Genomic DNA, 19,420 nt, shown 5'->3' on the forward strand with positions numbered 1-19,420 from the left:
TGGTTTTGAGACAAGTGCCCTTGGTGGTGACAATGAATCAGAGACTCATAATACCACTTACACAACTTCCTTAAGATTAAATCAATCAACCAAAGAATCAAAGATAGAACTTGGCAAAATGCTAACATAGCTCCCATTGTCCCTGCTGGGGTTTGGTGAGTTTGTTTTTTTTTTTTAAAGTAAAATACCAAGCCGGGCGGCGGTGGCACACACCTTCGGTGGCGCACGCCTTTAATCCCAGCACTTGGGAGGCAGAGGCAGGCGGATCTCTGTGAGTTAGAGACCAGCCTGGTCTACAAGAGCTAGTTCCAGGACAGGCTCCAAAGCTACAGAGAAACCCTGTCTTGAAAAACAAAACAAAACAACAACAACAAAAAAATTAAAGTAAAATACCACACATAGCTTGAATATGACAAAAAGTAAATTAGGGTCAATATTTTAAAAATACACATGCAGGGGCTGGAGAGTTGGCTCAGAGGTTAAGATCACTGACTGTTCTTCTGATAGTCCTGAGCTCAATTCCCAGCAACCACATGGTGGCTCACAACCATCTGTAATGAGATCTGATGCCCTCTTCTGGTCTGCAGGGGCAGAATACTGTATACATAATAAATAATAAAGAAAAACATTAAAAAAAAAACACATGCAAAGAAATGCATTAAAGAGAACAGTTTTGGGTGTTGAGGCAGCATGCATATATTTAAGAAAAGCCAAAGAACGCAACAAAGCTTGCCAGCCTGCCTTTCTACCTCCTCGATAAGGATGACCATGGATTTTTCATCCTCATTCCCTTACCTCCCAAGTGCTAGGATTACAGGCCACGAGCCACCATGGCCAGTAGATGTAGTTGATGCTGAGGAACAACCCCATGGTTCCATCCATGCACACAAACACCATCAAATGAGGGATTTCCTTAGCTCACAAGTTTTCTAAGAAACTTTACTCAGCTCTGAATTATCACTAATGGGTGAGGCTAAAGGCATGAAAAATTCTCACAAAATAAAAAATACATTCTGTGAAATTTTTTTTTTAATGTGTATTTACTTACTATGTACACACTGGCCTACATGCCAGAAGAGAACACCAGATCTCACTATGGATGCTTGTGAGCCACTATATATATATGGTTGCTGGGAATTGAACTTAGGACCTCTGGAAGAACAGTCAGTGCTCTTAACCTCTGAGCCATCTCTCCAGCCGCCCTGTGAAATGTTTTATTTGCTTTTATTTTTATGTGGTACCAGAGATCAACCCAGGGTCCTGGGAATGCTAGGCGGGTGCTATAGCTGCACCACTGAGCTACCCCCACCCCCGTCTTCATATTTATTTTTTTACTTTTCTTTTTTGAGACAGGAATCTGCTCTGAAATCTTCCCTCTGCTTACTTTAGGGCTCTGACTGCTAGAATTGCAGTTATGGACCACTATAATTAGTTAAAAAGCATTTTAATGCTAACATTTACATATTAACATATAACAAAAAATTCAAACAAAAAAAAAGTATGTTGTGAGCATTTCAATGATTCAATATCCAAATTCATTTCAGATGTCTTCTTGCAATAAGCAATAGCCTGAATTTCCTTGCTTTTTTCCCTTCCAAACTTTAAAATCCTGATTTGTACTACTCGGGTGGTCGTGTGTCCTTAAACCTTTCTTGATAATGAGAACACAAGTCCTCCTTCTAGTCTTACCTGCACCTACTTAACTTCAAGGAAGGTTTGTGATCAAGAATCAGGGCCAGGCTGACAAAAACACCACGTAAAACGTAACAAAAGAATCCAGAAAGTAAATGGTAACAAAATAACTTCCCTTCCTTGCCTCCTCAGAGAGTGAAGCATAAGCGAATAAGCGGTTGCTGAACCACTACTGAGGATGAACATACTTACACAAGTAGGGAGACCAGTTAAACTCACAAGCCAGTATCAAACACCCATTGATACTTAGGTCACAGAAAACAACCAAGCTAGGAACGTGGCTCATGCTTAGAACCCCAGCTCTCAGGAGGCTGAGGCAAGGGGGTCTGGAGCTCAAGGTTACACAGCAAGGTTGTGGTCAGCTTGGGCTTCATGAGACTCTGTCTGAAACCAAACCAAACACCCCCCAAATCCCAAATTTCAGCACCAAAGTTTCTACAATACGGTCCAGATAAAAAACCAACTTAACTTTCAAAGGGAACTATTACTCCACCAATTCGACTTTTTTCTTCCTTTTGTGGTGCTGGGGATCAAGCCCTGGACGGCTTAGGCAAAGAATTCTCCCATGAGCGACATCGCCCAGGTGACTCCAAACAATAGCGGAAAAGGGACAAGAGTTAGCCATGGAGTGGGTGGGACACTGTTTTAAACAGCCCTGCATCTGGAAGATTTGCCTACCGACTGCTTGCTGTTCTCATCCTCCTCTTCTTCATAGCCATCTTCATCACCCCCTAGTCGAGAGAAGTCATCTTCTCCATAGGCATCAGATACCAAGCCACCTTTCTCTTCTGAAAGAGAGGGAGAGGATGATGAGATGGGGAGGGGGCCACAAACAGATTTCTGAAAATTGAGTGGCCAAGATTACTTCTGAAGACAAAAAGGGAACCCAGGTCTCAGGTAAGTGACCACAGGCCCAGATTAGAGTCCGCACTTAGGAAGACCAAATGATGAATAGGGGTGTTGGGGCCATCAATGGTAGCACACGATTTTCATCCCAGCACTCAGGAGGCAGAGGCAGGCGGATCTCTGTGAGTTTGAGGACAGCCTGGTCTACAGAGCGAGTTCCTGGGCAGCCAAGGTTACACAGAAAAACCTTGTCTCAAAAACCAAACAACAACAAAAAGAATTCTGTTCCCATTATGATTTCCAGTCAGGGGGCAAAACTGATGGGTTTCAAAAACTCAAAGTAAAAGAATCACCCTGGTGCCTTAAAAGGCTTAGGAATGCCCAGCACATTCTATCCTAGAGCTACAGAATTACGCACTTTGGAAACACGTACTTTTTTGATTTTTCGAGACAGGGTTTCTCTGTGTAGCTCTTGTAGACCAGGATGGCCTCGAATTCTCAGAGATCCACCTGTCTCTGCCTCCCGAGTGCTGGGATTAAAGGTGTGCGCCACCACCGCCCGGCGGGACACGTACTTTTAAAAGCCCTAAGACGATTCATTTAGTGCCTACTCCTAAATAAAAGTTACCAATTTAACGAGACACAAGTTTTCTCATCCTCCAGGTGCACTGCACTACTCTCTCTCCCCATCAAACAACGAGAGTGGGACTGAACCGCGATGCGGCACCCTTGGTCCTTCCTCCGGCGGGCACGATGCCTGGCAGAGGTTCGCAGAAAGGGAGCGCATTCGCACTAGAGGTCCTAACGCTCCGCCTGCCCGAGGACGTCGACTGCGCTCTGGGGTTCCAGGACCCGATACCTGGAGCACAATGAGCATCTCTTCCGCCTCAAACCCCGCTGGAGAAGCATTTTTAACCGTAACAGACTCCGAACCCCTTTCCAGCACAAGCCTCACCAGCTGCGCCACCCACAGCGTCAACTCCAGCCTCGCCATCAGATTCAGGCTCTGAATCCTCCGCATAAACTGCAAGAGACGACAAAACGTTCTTCTTCCCCGCCATCTTATTCCCACAGGACGGTGTGGCTCACGCCGATGACTCACATTGCCGATTGACGTGCGGGAAAACCAATTTCTTCCGGACCCCAGGAGCCGCGCCAGAACGAAAACCAATCAAAACGCCCATGCTTGGGTGGGCCCAATCAAAACGGCCATGCTTGGGTGGGCCCCGCCCCTTCGACGCGATGCTTGGAAACGTCATCAGCAGGGGACGGAAGTAAGGTTTTTGCGGCTTTTACTTCACCTGGAGCGGGTGGTTTTCTGAGTTGGAGTGGAGTGTTCATTGTAAAGCTGCAGAGCCAGCCGAAAAGAGCCTGGGTTCTGATGTCTTGGGGCGCATTCAACTGGTGAAGGGCGAAAGCTGTTGACTTGGGGGATCAGTGGAAGAAGAAGGAAGGTGGGGGTGGGGGGGGCGGTCTCCTGGAGGAATGAGTGGTTGTTATGACTTTGCTTCTAGAACAAGGACCCTAGAAAAAGGATTCCAAGTTCTCCTGGCGGTTTTGAAGACATTTATGGACTTTTGTTGTGGTCCAGTTTCTATGTCTGTTCTACTGGCCTGGAATAGTTCAGTGTTTTTTGTTTGTTTTTTTATTTATTAAGGGAGAAGTAATGTTAACCCCCCAGGAATGTATTGCGTGAAGCAATTCAACCTTCAGTTTTATTGCATGAGAATGATATGTTTAAGTGTAACATAGCAGGTTGTAATGGCAGAAGACACATCGCCTGTATTTTAAAGTGGGACGGAGCATTTTCGTAACAGCCTTTGACCACCCTTGCGTTAAGCTTTTGGCTGCTGCCTTTTGCTAAGATGAGCGCCCACCCTTCCTCCACTCCCTCCGACCAGGAGCGGCGAGTCCGGACTACCCTGAAGAAAGTCTTTGGATTTGATTCTTTTAAGACGCCTTTACAGGAGAGTGCGACCATGGCTGTCGTGAAAGGTAACATCCTGTTTTGCAGACTCCTGGCTGTACCGTGGTAGCACACTGTAACACAACACCTTCCCTTGACTCTTCCCATCCGCCTCACTCTGGGTGCGTTACTGGTTTGGAAATCTTTCACAGCCAAAGCTAGGGGCTGCTTATTGGTGATAGGTTTCTCTCTCCCTTCCTTCCTTCCTTCCTTCCTTCCTTCCTTCCTTCCTTCCTTCCCCTCCTTCCTTCCTCCCTCCCTCCCTCCCTCCCTCCCTTCCTCTCTCTTTCTTTCCAATCTGTGTACCCCTGACTGGCCTCAGATTTGAGGCCATTTTTCAGCCTCTGAATTATTAAGTGCTGAGATTGCAGGTGTGGGCCACTGTGACTGGCTACAGACTTGGAGTTTTAATGAGAGAACCACTGACACTTGTTCTTTTTTTTTTTTTTTTTTTTTTTTTTTTTGTAGCCAGACCTACAGATTGTCTTTGTAGTCTGATCCTAGACGCCCAGTCTTGTTTGTGTGCAGGGTAGCAGTAATGCCTAATTTTGTCATTGCCCTATGCAATCCTCTCACTGAAGATTGAGTAGCCTGAGTTCCAGATAGAGGAGAGAATGATAATACTGTAAATTGGAGATAGGGGGCCTGGGGTTGTCCAGGTGTGAGCAGCAGTGTCATAGTAAGGATATTTTTGTTGTTTTTGTTTTTTGAGACAGGGTTTATGTTCTGGCTGTCCTGGAACTCACTTTGTAAACCAGGTTGAACTCGCCTGCCTCTGCCTCCCGAATGCTGGGATTAAAGGCCACCACTACCCAGCCTATCTTTTAAATTTTATTCATTCATTCATTCATTTATTATTTATTTATTTATTTTGAGATAAGGTTTCTCTATCTAGCCTTGGCTGTCTTGGAACTGGCAGGCTTCGAATTGAGAGATCTGCCTGCCTCTGCCTCCTGAGTCCTGGGATTAAAGGTGTGCGCCACCACCAACTGGCAAGGATATGTTTATAAACAGACTTCTGAGTAACAAATAGCTTTGCATGTCTCCTCAGGTGTGCCCAGTATTCTGCTTTTCTGGCTGTTTAATCCAAACACTCATATCCCAGCAACTGAACATTACTTAATTCTTGTTTTTCTTCTCATTCTTTTTTGGAAATAGGTTTTCACTATGTGGCCTTGGCTGCTTAGCCGGCTGTGTAGACCAGGCTGGCCTCAAACTCCCAGAGATCTGTTTTTCCATACCTCCTTGAATGTATGCTTTTTCTTTCTTTCTTGAGACAGGATTTCTCTGTGTAGACTTGGCTGTACTGGGACTCACTTTGTGGACCATTTTTCAGTACTGTTATGAAGTTCAAGACCACTAAGACAAGACTTTCAGACTCAATTTAGATCGTAATTAGCCAGATTTATTAAAGCTAGCAGGACCACAGCCTCTAACCCGAATCAGATGTGCCACCTAGAGGTGGGAGAAGGAAGGCCTTTTAAAGTCACAATTAACAAGAGCTAAACCGGGCGGTGGTGGTGCACGCCTTTAATTCCAACACTTGGGAGGCAGAGGCAGGTGACTCTCTGTGAATTCGAGGACAGCCTGGTCTACAAGAGCTAGTTCCAGGACAGCTAGGACTGTTACATGAGAAACCCTGTCTCAAAAAAAACAAAAAAGAAAAATGAGTCCTTCCCCACCAGTAGCTATCTGTTAGTTAGTGAACACCCCTTCTTTATAAAAATTACTTCTTCAAGAGCCTTCATGTAAAAGCAGACAGGATGTATTGAGATGTCTTGTTCTTGCAGGTGACAAGGATGTCTTTGTGTGCATGCCCACGGGGGCAGGGAAATCTTTGTGCTATCAGCTCCCTGCCCTGTTGGCCAAAGGAATCACCATTGTAGTCTCTCCTCTCATTGCTTTGATTCAGGTGAGTCTTGGGGGAATGAACATGAAAACCCAAATGGATCAGGAGGGAAAAGAATGTTTTGCTGGTTTGTTTTGACCGTTTTTTGTTCAGTTTTCAGATAAACATATATTGCGTGTTGAATATAGTTCCTTCCCTTACTCCCCTACTCTTTCCTTGCCCCCCTTCTGTCTCTTTGTCCCCCTGCCTAATTTTACTTTTAATTTTATGTCATACGCGTTTTTAAAAGACATTTTCGCTGCACTATGTTTATCCTGTATTGGCTGCCTTCCTTCCACCATATAGGAACAGGAGGTTAACTGTCATGATTGGCAGCAGACACCATTACCTGGAGATCCATCTTGATGGTATTTGTTTTTAAGCCTAGGCTGCCTTTGAACTTCCATTTCTACCACCTTACCTCATGAGTGCTAGAATCCCGTGCATGTGCCTCCAGATCCACCTTGAAGAGAAGGGATTTTATAGCTAGAAATTTCACTTCTTGGGCTCAGTGGTTAAGTGAGTCGGCTTAGTGGTTAAGACACTTGTTCTTGCAGAAGACCAAGGTTCGAGTCCTAGTACCCACATGGAGTCTCACCACCTCCTCAGGCAATAGATACTCTTGTGGTACACAGACATATATTTAGGCAAAAGACACCACACACAAAGAAATTTCACTTCTTAATTTGGCCTCTGCCTCTTTTCTCTGATTTGCTTAGGTAATTATGCCGAGTTTCTCCATTGCCCAAATGTAGGGCTCTCCACTAGTGCATAGCATTCTAATGAGTCACAGGGAATCTTTGATTTGATTTTTTTTTTTTTTTTGAGACAAGGTATTATTGTGCAGCCCTGGCTGACCTTGAGTTCCATATATAAGGTAGCCTGGAAGTCACAGAGATCCTCCTGCCTATATCCGCCAAGTACCGGGATTAAAGGCATGTGCTGCTACATCTGGCTTGAGGTTCTTTCTTTCTGTTTATTGTCCAGAAAAGTATCCAGCCATACCTATACATGCATGCCTTCCCTCTCCCATGTGTGCTTACAACAGGAAAGAAGATAAGGGTGGATAGATCAATAAATTGTACAGGAGGCCTGGAGAGATGGCTCAGAAGTTAAGAGCACTGGCTGCTCCTACAGAGGACCAGGATTCGATTCCTAGCAACCACGTGACAGCCCACAATTGTCTTTAACTTTGGTTTCAGGGATCCAGCACCCTTACACGAACATACATGTAGGCAAAATACCAATGCACATAAAATAAGCAAATTTTTACAAAAATGATCTAGGGAAGTGTCTGGTGTTTTATTTTAGCACACATACAGGGATGTACAGCAGAAAAAAATGGAGAGAATCTGAAACTTATATTAGTTTCTGCCCTGTAGATGTTGAGACTGTATTTAGTGCCTGCAGGTGGGCTGGTAGAACTGAGGAAGCACAGTTATGCGTGACGAGCCGTCTGCGACATAGGAGAGCAGCAGGAAGACGTAATGTTCACGGCACCAAGGCTTTGTGCCGAGAGCATTTACATGCATCCATTTCCCTTGCTCTTTTTTTCCTTTTTTATTTCCAGACAGGGTTTCTCTGTAGCCCTGGCTGTCCTGAAGCTCATTGTGTAGACCAGGCCGGCCTCAGAGCCAGAAACTGCCTGCCTCTGCCCCCCGAGTTTAAAGGCATGTGGCGTCACTCCTGGCCTCCTTTCTTTTTTATCTTTGAGGCAGGGTCTCCTCTAGCCTGGGCTGGCCTCAGACTCCTGAATCTCTGGCTTCCACATCTGAGTTGCTGGGATTACAGGCGCAGGCACCATCTCCCCTTTGACCCTGTTCTGTAGTTCCTGTGGTGGGAGTGAGGGGCACGGTGAATGAGGATGAACTGGGTCTCAGAGAGTGTATGGCAGTTAAGGGAGCCCGCAGCAGGCCCAGGCTTTCTGACTCCAAAGCCTGTCCTCCCACCCATTTTTCTACCCATCCTGGGAAGAGAGAAGACGTAGTGGAGTGAGGAGGAGGCCGTTCTGTGTTCCGGGTGGAGATGCTATGCTCATTGTCCGGTCCTGAGGGCTAATGGTTCTCCACTGCATATCCTCTGTTCTCAGGACCAGGTGGACCACCTGCTGGCCTTGAAGGTGCAAGTTAGTTCCCTGAACTCCAAGCTCTCAGTACAGGAGAGGAAGGAGCTGCTGTCTGACCTGGAGCGAGACAAACCCCAGACCAAACTTTTGTACATCACCCCGGAGATGGCAGCTTCAGCCTCCTTCCAGCCCACCCTGAATTCCCTCGTGTCCCGAAACCTGCTCTCCTACTTGGTGGTGGATGAAGCTCACTGTGTTTCGCAGTGGGGACATGACTTCCGGCCTGACTATTTGCGTCTGGGTGCCCTCCGTTCCCGCCTGGCACATGCCCCGTGTGTGGCTCTCACTGCTACAGCCACCCCACAGGTTCAAGAGGATGTGTTTGCTGCCCTGCACTTGAAGCAGCCAGTGGCCTCTTTCAAGACTCCCTGCTTCCGGGCCAATCTCTTCTACGATGTGCAGTTCAAGGATCTCATTCCTGACCTCTGTGGGAACCTGAGGGACTTCTGCCTTAAGGCTCTTCGGCAGAAGGCAGATAAAGGGGTGAGGTGTAGACGGAAGTTATAGGGTGGGGAGGCCACAGTGCTGTCTGCAGCACAGATGTAGCTGCTGTTTTCAAAGCCCCTTGCTTTTCTAGTTATCTTAGCTAGGCTCCTTAGAACTTGTGTACAAAGAGAGTTTTCCCTTTTTTAACTGAACTTTTACCTTCCTCACTGGGATTCTCTGGTCTCAGATCCTGCAGTGGGAGGCAGGTGAACGGTCCTTGTATGTCTGGTAGGCCTACACAGGGTTCTCAGAGAGGAAGCAGGGGAATTAGAAAGCCTAGATTTTGGATTTTAGCTCTGGTCTCTTTTTTTTTTTTTTTTTTTTTTTTTTTTTTTTTTTTTTTTTAGTTTGTTTTGATGCTGGGTCTTACCATGTAGCCTTTGATGTTCTGTGTGCTCCTAATGTAGATGAGGTTGGTTTTGCCAGAGGTTTGCCTGGTCCCTGCTGCTGGGATTAAAGGCATACAGCACTATACCAGGATTGGTCCTGCTTTTTATTTTTTTTTTTTAAGCGATGAGCCCTGTTGACTTCTCAGCTTAAGAGAAGACTGGGACATTGACAAGAGAAAGCGTGGGGCTTTGAGAGCAGGCTGTGCTCTGGTGAGAGGCTGGTTGTGCCATCCTTCCCTGATTGCTATCTTCCTACCTCTTCCTGCTCAGCTGTTATCTGGCTGCGGCATTGTCTACTGCAGGACTAGAGAGGCTTGTGACCAGCTGGCCATAGAGCTCAGCAGCAGGGGTGTGAAGGCCAAGGCTTACCACGCAGGTAAGAGGCACCAACTCTCCTGTCCTCTGCACTATTGCACACGTCTTAGCACACCATCTCTTCGTTATGGATCCTCAAAGCAGGGTGGTCTGGTACTATTTAAGTCCCCTAGGAGGAGTCTAGAAAGTTGTGACTCTAGAATTCTTTCTTCTGGCCTGTGCCTACCCAGAAGCAGACAAAGAATTTTGGTTTTTATGTGTTATGGGTGTTTTTCCTGTAAGCTTATCTGTGTATCTTTTGCATGCCTAGTGCTCACAGATACCAGAGGAGGGCATCGGATCCCTTGGAATTGGGATTATAGATGATTGTGAGCTGTGGGTGCTGGGAATTGAACCCTGGTTCTCTGAAAGGACAGCTGGTGCTCCTAACTGTTGAGCCATCTTTCCAGGCCCAGGTGATAGTTTTTTATGGGCCCAGGTATTATTTAAAAAAACAAAAAAAAAAACAAAAAAAAACCCACAGACTTTGGAGACCTATGAACTTAAGTTCTTGGTTCTCATGTTTATTGAATATTCTTTGCCATTCCTGGGCTAGGTTCTTATATTTATTTTTGGGTTTTTGAAGCAGGATCTCACTAGGTATCTCTGGCTGTCCTGGAATTCACTATGGCAACCAGGCTTTGAACTCAGAGATCCTCCTGTCTCTACCTCCCAAATGCTGGGATTAAAGGCATGTGCCAACATACTTGGCTGGCTAGTTCAGGTTCTATGAGGTTAGGTGCCTGGTCCATGGTTATGTGGATAAGAAGTGATGGATCCAAGGTATAGGTAAAGTGTCCAGGACAGTAGCAAACCCAAGATAACTCCCACATCCTGAAGAGAAACCCACGGGAGATGTGTTTTCCTTGCTCACCTTCCCGTCCTTTCCAGGGCTGAAGGTGTCTGAAAGAACACAGGTACAGAACGAGTGGATGGAGGAGAAGGTCCCTGTAATTGTTGCAACGATCAGTTTTGGGATGGGAGTGGACAAAGCTAATGTCCGGTAAGCTCTGGTTCTTGCGTTATGTTGGGGTCTTGGCTTATAGTGCTGTGTGCAAAGTCTACAAGTCTGTGTGCTTGCCTAGGGCCACCGAGGAGGGCGGCCACCAGGGGAATCTCAGGTATACAGCCCGGATGCTGACAGTTTCTGGGTGGCATGGTTCTCCACCCCAGGGAACTTGGCAGTGTGTTACCAGGTTGTCCATAACCATCTGGTTCACATCTGTCTTTCAGGGGGGACCTCAGAGGCCTGGAGGAAGTAACTGTTTCAGCCTTTTCCCTGTGGGCGGCAGAGCTGAAGATCTTGTTTCCCTTATCACTGTTCCTTGGCAGTCTAGAGAGTAGGCTTCATCCTAGCCTCATCTCACTCTGGCGACCCTAGGAAAGTTTTTACTTCCAGCCATGGTCTGACGTCATGGGCTACTGCGGGAAGCCCCTTATCCTAACAAAAACAGAAATGCCTCGTATGATTTGCAGAGCACTTCTGCATACATGCCATTAAGTCTCACCCTGTCACTGGGTAGGAGTAGTCACTCTACTAACTGGAATTGTGCACTTGAAAAAACACAGATTGTAGAATCAGGAGTTGAGCCCGGTCTGCTGTGGCTCGTTAGGAGCCAAGTTTAAGTCAGATTCCCTCAGCTCCAATCCTAGCTCTGTTCTTCCTTCACTGGGTGTTCTCATACAGACTTGCCTCTTTGATCTCCTTGAAGAGCAGGCTGATTCGTGTGATGGCAACCAACAAATGAAGCATGTAGCAACTGATGCATAGTAGGTATTTAATAACTATCTCCTTCCCTCTTCAAGGGGGTTGTAAAGTCAGGTCATGCAGCTCATAAGAAACAATTTCTTTGAACTTTATTTTTGCATGTGGGTGTGCAGTACCCACAAGGGCCAGAAATGTATGTCAAATCTAGAGCTGGAGTTATAGGTGGTTGTGAGCCATTCAACATGGGTGCTGATAATCCTGGGGTCCTCTACAAGAGCAGTACAATTCTTAACTGCTAAACTATCTCTTTGGCCTCTGATCTTTATTTATTGAGACAGGGTCAAACTGTGTATTCCTAGCTAGCCTGGAACTCCCTGTATGATGTGGGATTCACCTCTGTATGCTGTGAATACCATTGGTTAAGAAAAAGCTCTCTTGGCCTGTGATCGGGCAAAAGAGTAGAGCTAGGCAGGGAAACTAAACTGAATGCTGGGAGAAAGGAGGCAGAGTAAGGAGAAGCCATGGAGCTGCCTCCAGAGACCAACGTGCTAAAACTTTGCTAGTAGGCCATGACCTCGTGGTAATGCACAGATTAATGGAGATGGGTTAAATTAAGATATAAGTGTTAGCCAATAAACAGCTAGAGCTAATGGGCCAAGCAGTGATTTAAATAATATAGTTTATTATTATTTTCTGTGTGGTTATTTCAGTTCTGGGTGGTCAGGACAAACAAGTGAGCTCCTCCAACTCCTATATAGACCAGACCAAAGTCTCAGATGCACCTGCCTTTGCCTCCTGGGTGCTGACTAAAGGTGCACACCAACATGCCCCGTCTGCTCTGGGTTTTTGATTTTGTTTCTTTAAGGTAGGGTTTCTCTTTGTAGCCCTGGCTATCCTAGAGTTTTCTCTGTATACTAGGCTGACCTTAAACTTAGAGATCCACCTGCCTCTGCCTTCCAAGTGCTGGGATTAAAGGAGTGTGCCACCACTGCCTAGTTCGTCCAGACTGTTCTTAAGTCTGATATTTATTCTGGCCTTTGGCTTTAAGGGTTTGTTTTGTTTTTCATTTTTATTTTATGTGTATGGGTATTTTGCCTGCATGTATGTCTGTGCACCACTGGTGTGCCTGGTGCCTGCAGAGACCAAAAGAAGGATTGGCTCCCCTATGCCTGGAGTTAAAGAAGGTTATGAGCTGCCACATGGGTGCTGGGACTCACACCCTTGTTGATGGAGGTTTCTGTCCTGCCCAGTCCCATAGCCATTAAGTCCCAAAGAAACAGAGTTCTATATTAATTATAAACTGGTTGGCTTATTAGCTCAGGCATCTTATTAATTAACTCTTAAATCTTACATTAACCCATAATTCTTGTCTGTGTTAGCCATGTGGCTTGGTACCTTTTATCAGCAAGGCATTTTCATTTTGCTTCCTCTACGTCTGGGTGATAACTGCAGACTGAGTCTTTCCTCTTCCCAGAATTCTCCTATTCTGTTCGCCCCACCTATACTTCCTGCCTGGCTACTAGCCAATCAGCATTTTATTAAACCAATACAAGTCACAAATCTTTACAGGGTATAAGACCATTGTCCCACAGCAGCACCCCCCCAACTTTTTTTTTTTTTTTTTTTTTCAAAACAAGAACTCTGAATCTAACCTTTGTTTGGCTTTTTTCCTGACCATTATCCATAACAACTTGTAATCAATACTCTAAACAAAGACAACCATCCATAATCCATTTTTTGGGACTATGGGCCTAGTTTTCTAGGCTACCTCCTGTTGATTCGGGGTGCCGATAGTCTTTTGGGGAACTAAAGATTTAGGATTATGGTCAAGTACTGACTGGAATATTCTGTGAGGCTTGATCATTTCAACCAGCAGTCTTGAGGCCGTTCTGAATGTAGACCTCGGAGAAAACTCAGACAGTGGTCCTCCAAAATGTTGGATCATCTGGGCCATTCGCTCCTATTGAAGATTTTTCAGGGGATCTTGGTCCATCAAACCACATTAGTCTGGAAGGAATCCACAGGTTCTCATCTTCTGTGGAAACAAAAGCAGAACACCCTATTCTCTGAAAGAACAGCTAGTGCTCTTAACCATTGGACCATCCCTTCTGTTCTGACTGTTGAGGTTTTTTTGTTTGTTCGGTTTTTGCCCTATTTATTAGACTTTCTCTGATAATTCCAGCTGTGGCCTCTTAGTTGGGCTGCTCTATGGCAGAAAGGCCTGTTTGAAGAGCCACAGGGGTCTTACCCAGCTGACTCTGATAGGATCTGTCTCTTGTGTGTTAGTTCCCTGTACGTGGCCCCAGGGAGAAAGCACTTCTCCTGACAGAATCCCTCCTCTGGAGCACTCAACTCTCCCATAGATATTGTATCCTTTTGTATTCTACAGATTTGTTGCCCATTGGAATATTGCCAAGTCCATGGCTGGCTACTACCAGGAATCTGGCCGTGCTGGCAGGGATGGGAAACAATCTTGGTGCCGTCTTTATTACTCTAGGGATGACCGAGACCAAGTCAACTTCCTCATCAGAAAGGAAATAGCCAAACTCCAGGTAAGTCCCAGGCAGTGGACGCCCTGTTGTCTGAACCTTCCCCTCCAATTCACATAGCTCGTTGCTGAGCCTAGGGAGTGTCTATAGACTAGAGGGCTGGTTCCGGCCTGGAAAGATACCCAAGGGAAATGGTGTGATGGGTGGGCAGGTTGCTGGTGACAAGCTGGCTTAAACTTCTCCTTGTTAATAGCTTACCTGAGTACCACCTCGTATTGGTTGTTAAATATAGACAAAATCATCCTTGCCTTGTTTTAGTGAGCCTTGTTACATAAGTGTTTCCCCGTGTTCTGTTTTTTTTCTTTAGCCACTTAATTTTTTTAAATGTTTATCTAAGCCGGGTGGTGGTGGCACACACCTTTAATCCCAGCACTCAGGAGGCAGAGGCAGGCGGATCTCTGAGTTCGAGGCCAGCCTGGTCTACAAGAGCTAGTTCCAGGACAGGCTCTAGAAACTACAGGGAAACCCTGTCTCGAAAAACAAAAAAAAAAAAAAAAAAAAAAAAGTTTATCTAATTATTTATAGAAAGCCCAAAGCAGACCCAAACTAGAAAGGAGTATGGTGTGAGATGGGTACTTTATAAGTCACCAGGAAAATGAGGGACTCAAAAGTCAGCGCTGGGGAAAAGATGAAATTAGTTCTTGCATGGTCTGTGTATGTGTAGCGCCTGCACTACAGGATGGCGCGTGAGCCGGGAAAGGAGCTAGGATTTAAACACACACACACACAGAGACACGGGGACATGGGTCATCTTTGAACCAAGAATGCCCCCTTTCTTGTGTTCCAGGGCAGCTTATATAGGGATCCTTAACTGACAGCCACACCCCAGGCAAACCCACCAGAAATCACTCCCCTGCCATCAGGGACTCCTGAGGGTCTCGTGCTCAGAGCAGCTGCAAACACAGGAAAACAAGTTGTTTTGCTCAGAGCAGCTGCAAGCATAACAAGTTGTTTACAGGAAATTCAGGGTCTGGGGTCCACAGCCCCTGACATGTATGAATTTCAAATGGGTTGACACTTCAAAAACACTGGGAAATTAAGGGTAAATAGTTTATGTTTCTGGGAAAAGAAAGATCATTTCAGTTTGTTTGTTTGGTTTTTCAAGACAGGGTTTCTCTTTGTAACTCCCCTGGCTGTCCTGGAACTCACTCTGTAGACCAGGCCGACCTCAAGTTCAAGACATTCACCTGCCCCTGCCTCCTGAATACTAGGATTTAAGGCATGTGCCAACATGTCTGGTGATTTTTGTTTTAATTTGTTTGCTTTGGTGTGGTGGAAACACCACTGCACGCAGTGGAGGTCAGAGGACAAACTGTAGGAATCCGTTCTCCCTCCACCATTTAGGTGCTGGATCCAGCTCAGTTTATTGACTTTGATAGCAGTCAAATCACATTTATCTGTTAAGCCATCTTGTCAGTACATAACTCAAAAAGCAAAAGCCAAAACGAGCTGGGCATGGTGGTAAAGACCTGTGATTCTGAACTCAGGAGGCAGAGCAGGGAGACTGAGGGTCAAGGACAGCTAAGCCTACCCTAGTGAGTTCCAGGTCAACCTAGGCTTCATAGCAAAACTTTGTCTCAAAAAAACCAAAGGCCGGGTGTGGCTCACTGGTGGAGCTCAGGATGAACACTCGTGAGCCCAGTTTGGATCCCACAGTAAACAAGCAAGCAGATAAAAACAAAACAGAAAACAGAAACCAAGCTTGACGCTGCGGTGTGTGCTCACACCACAGTAGCTTGGGAGAGAAGGAAGATGGTGAGAAGATCCTTGTACACAGAGGGGAGGTTGACGGGCTCCTATCCACCCCCCAACATGCAAATAAATAATAAATGTTGCAAATTGAACACAATTATTTCTGATCCCCACCCAAGTGACAGTAAAGGAATAAAAAGGTAAACTCACAAGGGTAAGGAGCACAGGAGAGGGGACAGCAGCAAGTAGCAGTGTCAGCTAATGGTGTAGTGAACACCCTCGCTCTCGGGAGGCTGGGACAAGAGGATTGCCATAGTTCCAGGTCAACCTGTGGTATGTAGTGAGTTCAAAGCCAGCCTAGAAGATAAAATGAAACTATCTTAAAAAAACAAAACAAGCCAGGTGGTGGTGGTGCAGGCCTTTAATCCTGGCACTCAGGAGACAGAGGCAGGATAATCTCTGTAAGTTCAAGACCAGCCTGGTCTACAGAGTGAGTTCCAGGATAGGCTCCAAAATTACAAAGGAAAACCTTGTCTTGAAAAACCAACCAACCAAACAAACAAAATAAACAAAAGAATAACAGAAAAAAGGCAAATGTCTGCCTAGAAAACCCCAATTTAGAAAACTTTATTTAAAAAAAAAAAACCTGGGGTGAGGGGCTTCAGAAATGGCTCAGTGACTTCAGTCCCAAGGAATTCAGTGCCCTCTTCTGGTTTCCTTGGGCATCGCATGCACATAGTGCACATTAAAAACAAGAACAAAGGCAGCACTCATACATATAAACAAATCTTTTAAGATATACACAAAAAATGCATTCAAAACTTGGGGCTGAAGAGTTGGCTCCGTAGTTAAGGGCACTTGCTGCTCTCGCAGAGGATCCAGGTCTCATATCCAGCACCCATAGAGCAACTCACAGCCATGTGTAACTCCACTTCTGGGGTACCTGATGCCCTTTTCTAGCCTCCAAGGGCACCAGGCGTGCATGTGGTGCACAGATATGCACACAGGCAAACACTCATACACGTAAAGTTGAAACAAGAAAACAACAGTGTGTGCTGGGAAGAGGGCCCAGAGGGCAGAGTGCTTGCCATGCAATGTGAGGGAAGCCAGAGAGAGATGCTTGCTGCCTGGAGCAAAATCATAGATGCTGCTGGGGGCGGAAGGCTCAAGGAGGTTTTCAAAAATCCAATTGACTGCTCTCTTGGGCTCCTGTGGAAAGGAATTCTTTGAGAACATTTGGAGGTGAACTAGTTGCACTGAAATCTAAAGAAGTCAGGACAGAGAGAGCAGTTGTTTTTCAGGGGAAACAGCGCTGTACAAAAGAGGAAATGTGACCATGGCAATGTAGAATTGTAACCGTGGGGTTCAGCTCGGAACTGTGTTGACATAGCCATGATGGGGATAGACTGCCATCACAAGAAACTGCAGCTGGGGCTAGAGGCACCTAACTGTCCAAGTTTAATTTCTAGCACAGCACATAAATACATAGTATTGCTGGGGTCGGAACCCAGGTTCTCAGTCAGGCCAGGCAAGTCACTGTGCTAGAGCCTTAGCTAAGATTCTTTAAAACAACAAGCTGGGCAGCGGTGGTGCATGCCTTAGAAGACAGAGGCAGGTGGATCTCTGTGGGTTCAAGGCCAGCCTGGTCTGCAGCATGAATTTCAGGAGACAGACAAGTCTACACAGAGAAACCCTGTCTTGAAAAACCAAAACAAAGAAACAAACAAGGAAAACATCAACAAACATGGGGCTGGAGAGATGGCTCAATAGGTAGGAGTCCTGGCTGCTCTTGCAGAAGACCCTGGTTCGATTGATTCCCAGCACATGACAGCTCACAACTATTTGTAACTCCCGCTCCAGGGGACCTGATGCTCCTCTGGACTCTGTGGGCACCCGGCACACAAGTGGTACACCAACATACATATAGGCATACACTCATACATATTGGTTAAAAAATGAATAAAACTTCTCTTAGCTTTAATGTACACGAGTGTTTTGCCTGCATGAGTGAGTGGGATTTTTGCACACCAAAAGAGGGTATCAGATCCCTTGGAACTAGAGTTACAGATAGTTGTGAGCCACCATGTGGGTGCTGGGAGCTGGACTGTGGGCCCTCTAAAAGAGCAGTGTGTACTTAGCTGCTGAGCCGTCTCTCTGAGCACTTTAGACTAGCATACAAAGTAATGAGTCTCGTTAGCACTCCTCACCGTGTAGTCGTAGAGTCTGCTGATTTTCACGCTCTCGGTGCCCTTGTTGTCTTTCCCCATGAAGTGTGCGTTTTTCTGTGTCTTGGGCGATTAAGGAACTAAATGCAAATTTTCAATATTGCTTCAGATAGCTATTTCCTGTATTTTTTATTTAAATTTTGATGCTCATGAGTGTTTACTTGCATGTCTGTACATGTACCACATGTGTGTTTGGTGCCCAAGGAGGCCAGTAGAGGGATGGATTGCCTAGAACTTGGGTTACAGATGATAGTAAGCCACCATGTGGGTGCTGGGGATTGAACCCAGGTCCTCTGTAAGAGCAGCCAGTGCACTTAACCACTGAGCCATCTCTCCAGCCCCTCTAAAGTGAGACTTTTTTTCTCTTACATTTATTGTGTGTGAGCACATGCCTCTGAGTACATGTAGAGGTCAGAGAGCAACTTTTGGGGGTCAGTTCTCTCCTCCTACCGTGTGGGTGCTGAGCTCAGACCATCAGGCTTAGCAAGTACCTACCCAGTAAGCCACTCTCTGACCCTAAATTGAGGAGTTTGTTTTGTTTTGTTTTTTAAAGACAGGGTTTCTCTGTAGCTTTGGAGCCTGTCCTGGAACTTGCTCTATAGTCCAGGCTGGCCTCGAATTCACAGAGATCCACATCTCTGCCTCCTGAGTGCTGGGATTAAAGGCATCCACCACCACCACAACCTTGCTCAATAATTTTTTTAAAAGGAATTTTGGTAATAGCTATAGAAGGAGTCAATAATGCACAATCTTATCTGCCCAGGGCTAACAGTTTAGGTTGTATCCTCTGGTATGTAGCACATGTACTCATATACATGTGTTAGTACTCAGAGCTTGTATTTACTGTAAACAGAACTGGGTAGAATCATAGTTTCCCAGATGGCAGTCCCAGAGCTTTTTTGCATGAGAATCACTTTTTTTGGAAAGGTGATCTTTTTGGAAATGGCACTTCTCAAAAGCTCCCATCCTTGAAAGTCCAACTCAGTAGTGAGTGGAGATGCTGATTTATCCTCAGGCCTAGGGGCCTAGGGTGCTGCTCGGGGGAGTGGCTTCTTGTCCTTTCATGTTCTGTCTTCAGGACTAACTGTGAAAGCGCCTGCTGTGACTGGAGGACTAAGTGGTCTCTTTCTCCTCTTTCTCCTGGCAGGAAAAGAGAGGGAACAAAGCATCTGATAAAGCCGCCCTGCTGGCCTTTGATGCCCTGGTGACCTTCTGTGAAGAACTGGGGTGAGTGGGGCTGGGGATAAGGTGCAGCCCAGTGGTAGAGCATTTGTGTAGCAGGTGCAGGGCCCTGTGCAAATCCTTGCATTGCCTCCCTGCTCCCCGAAGGGAAAAAGATCATTTCCTCTCCCTCTGACCATTACTGTACCAGCTAATGCAAGCCATCCTTTAGGCCACCGAGCGCCCCCTACTTGCAAAGCTCATATTTCAAGCAATGTGGAAGTCAGTGTTAAGAATATTTTCTAACGGGAGTTCTCTGCTGACATAAAAATCCTAATC

General features: G+C 45.9%; 2 protein-coding genes across 4 annotated transcripts in view; one reads left to right on the plus strand and one right to left on the minus strand.

Annotated features, from left to right (window-relative positions):
* LOC119813241 (SAP30 binding protein) overlaps positions 1–3,648 on the minus strand; it is a 30,561-nt gene extending 26,913 nt beyond the window's left edge. The window contains exons 1-2 of the mRNA XM_038328457.2: positions 3,494–3,648; positions 2,371–2,480 (exon numbers count right to left, since the gene is read on the minus strand). Of these exons, the coding sequence (XP_038184385.1) occupies positions 2,371–2,480; positions 3,494–3,599 (216 nt within the window). The 5' untranslated portion in view covers positions 3,600–3,648. The remainder of the gene's footprint in view (positions 1–2,370; positions 2,481–3,493) is intronic.
* Positions 3,649–3,839: 191 nt separating this feature from the next.
* Recql5 (RecQ like helicase 5) overlaps positions 3,840–19,420 on the plus strand; it is a 39,728-nt gene continuing 24,147 nt past the window's right edge. For all 3 annotated transcript variants that reach the window (XM_038328269.2, XM_038328270.2, XM_038328271.2), the window contains exons 1-7: positions 3,840–4,533; positions 6,295–6,416; positions 8,482–9,000; positions 9,663–9,768; positions 10,638–10,749; positions 13,844–14,006; positions 19,068–19,147. In XM_038328269.2, the coding sequence (XP_038184197.1) occupies positions 4,404–4,533; positions 6,295–6,416; positions 8,482–9,000; positions 9,663–9,768; positions 10,638–10,749; positions 13,844–14,006; positions 19,068–19,147 (1,232 nt within the window). In that variant the 5' untranslated portion in view covers positions 3,840–4,403. The remainder of the gene's footprint in view (positions 4,534–6,294; positions 6,417–8,481; positions 9,001–9,662; positions 9,769–10,637; positions 10,750–13,843; positions 14,007–19,067; positions 19,148–19,420) is intronic.

This window comes from Arvicola amphibius, chromosome 4 (genome assembly GCF_903992535.2).
Source record: "Arvicola amphibius chromosome 4, mArvAmp1.2, whole genome shotgun sequence".
NCBI lineage: Eukaryota > Metazoa > Chordata > Mammalia > Rodentia > Cricetidae > Arvicola > Arvicola amphibius.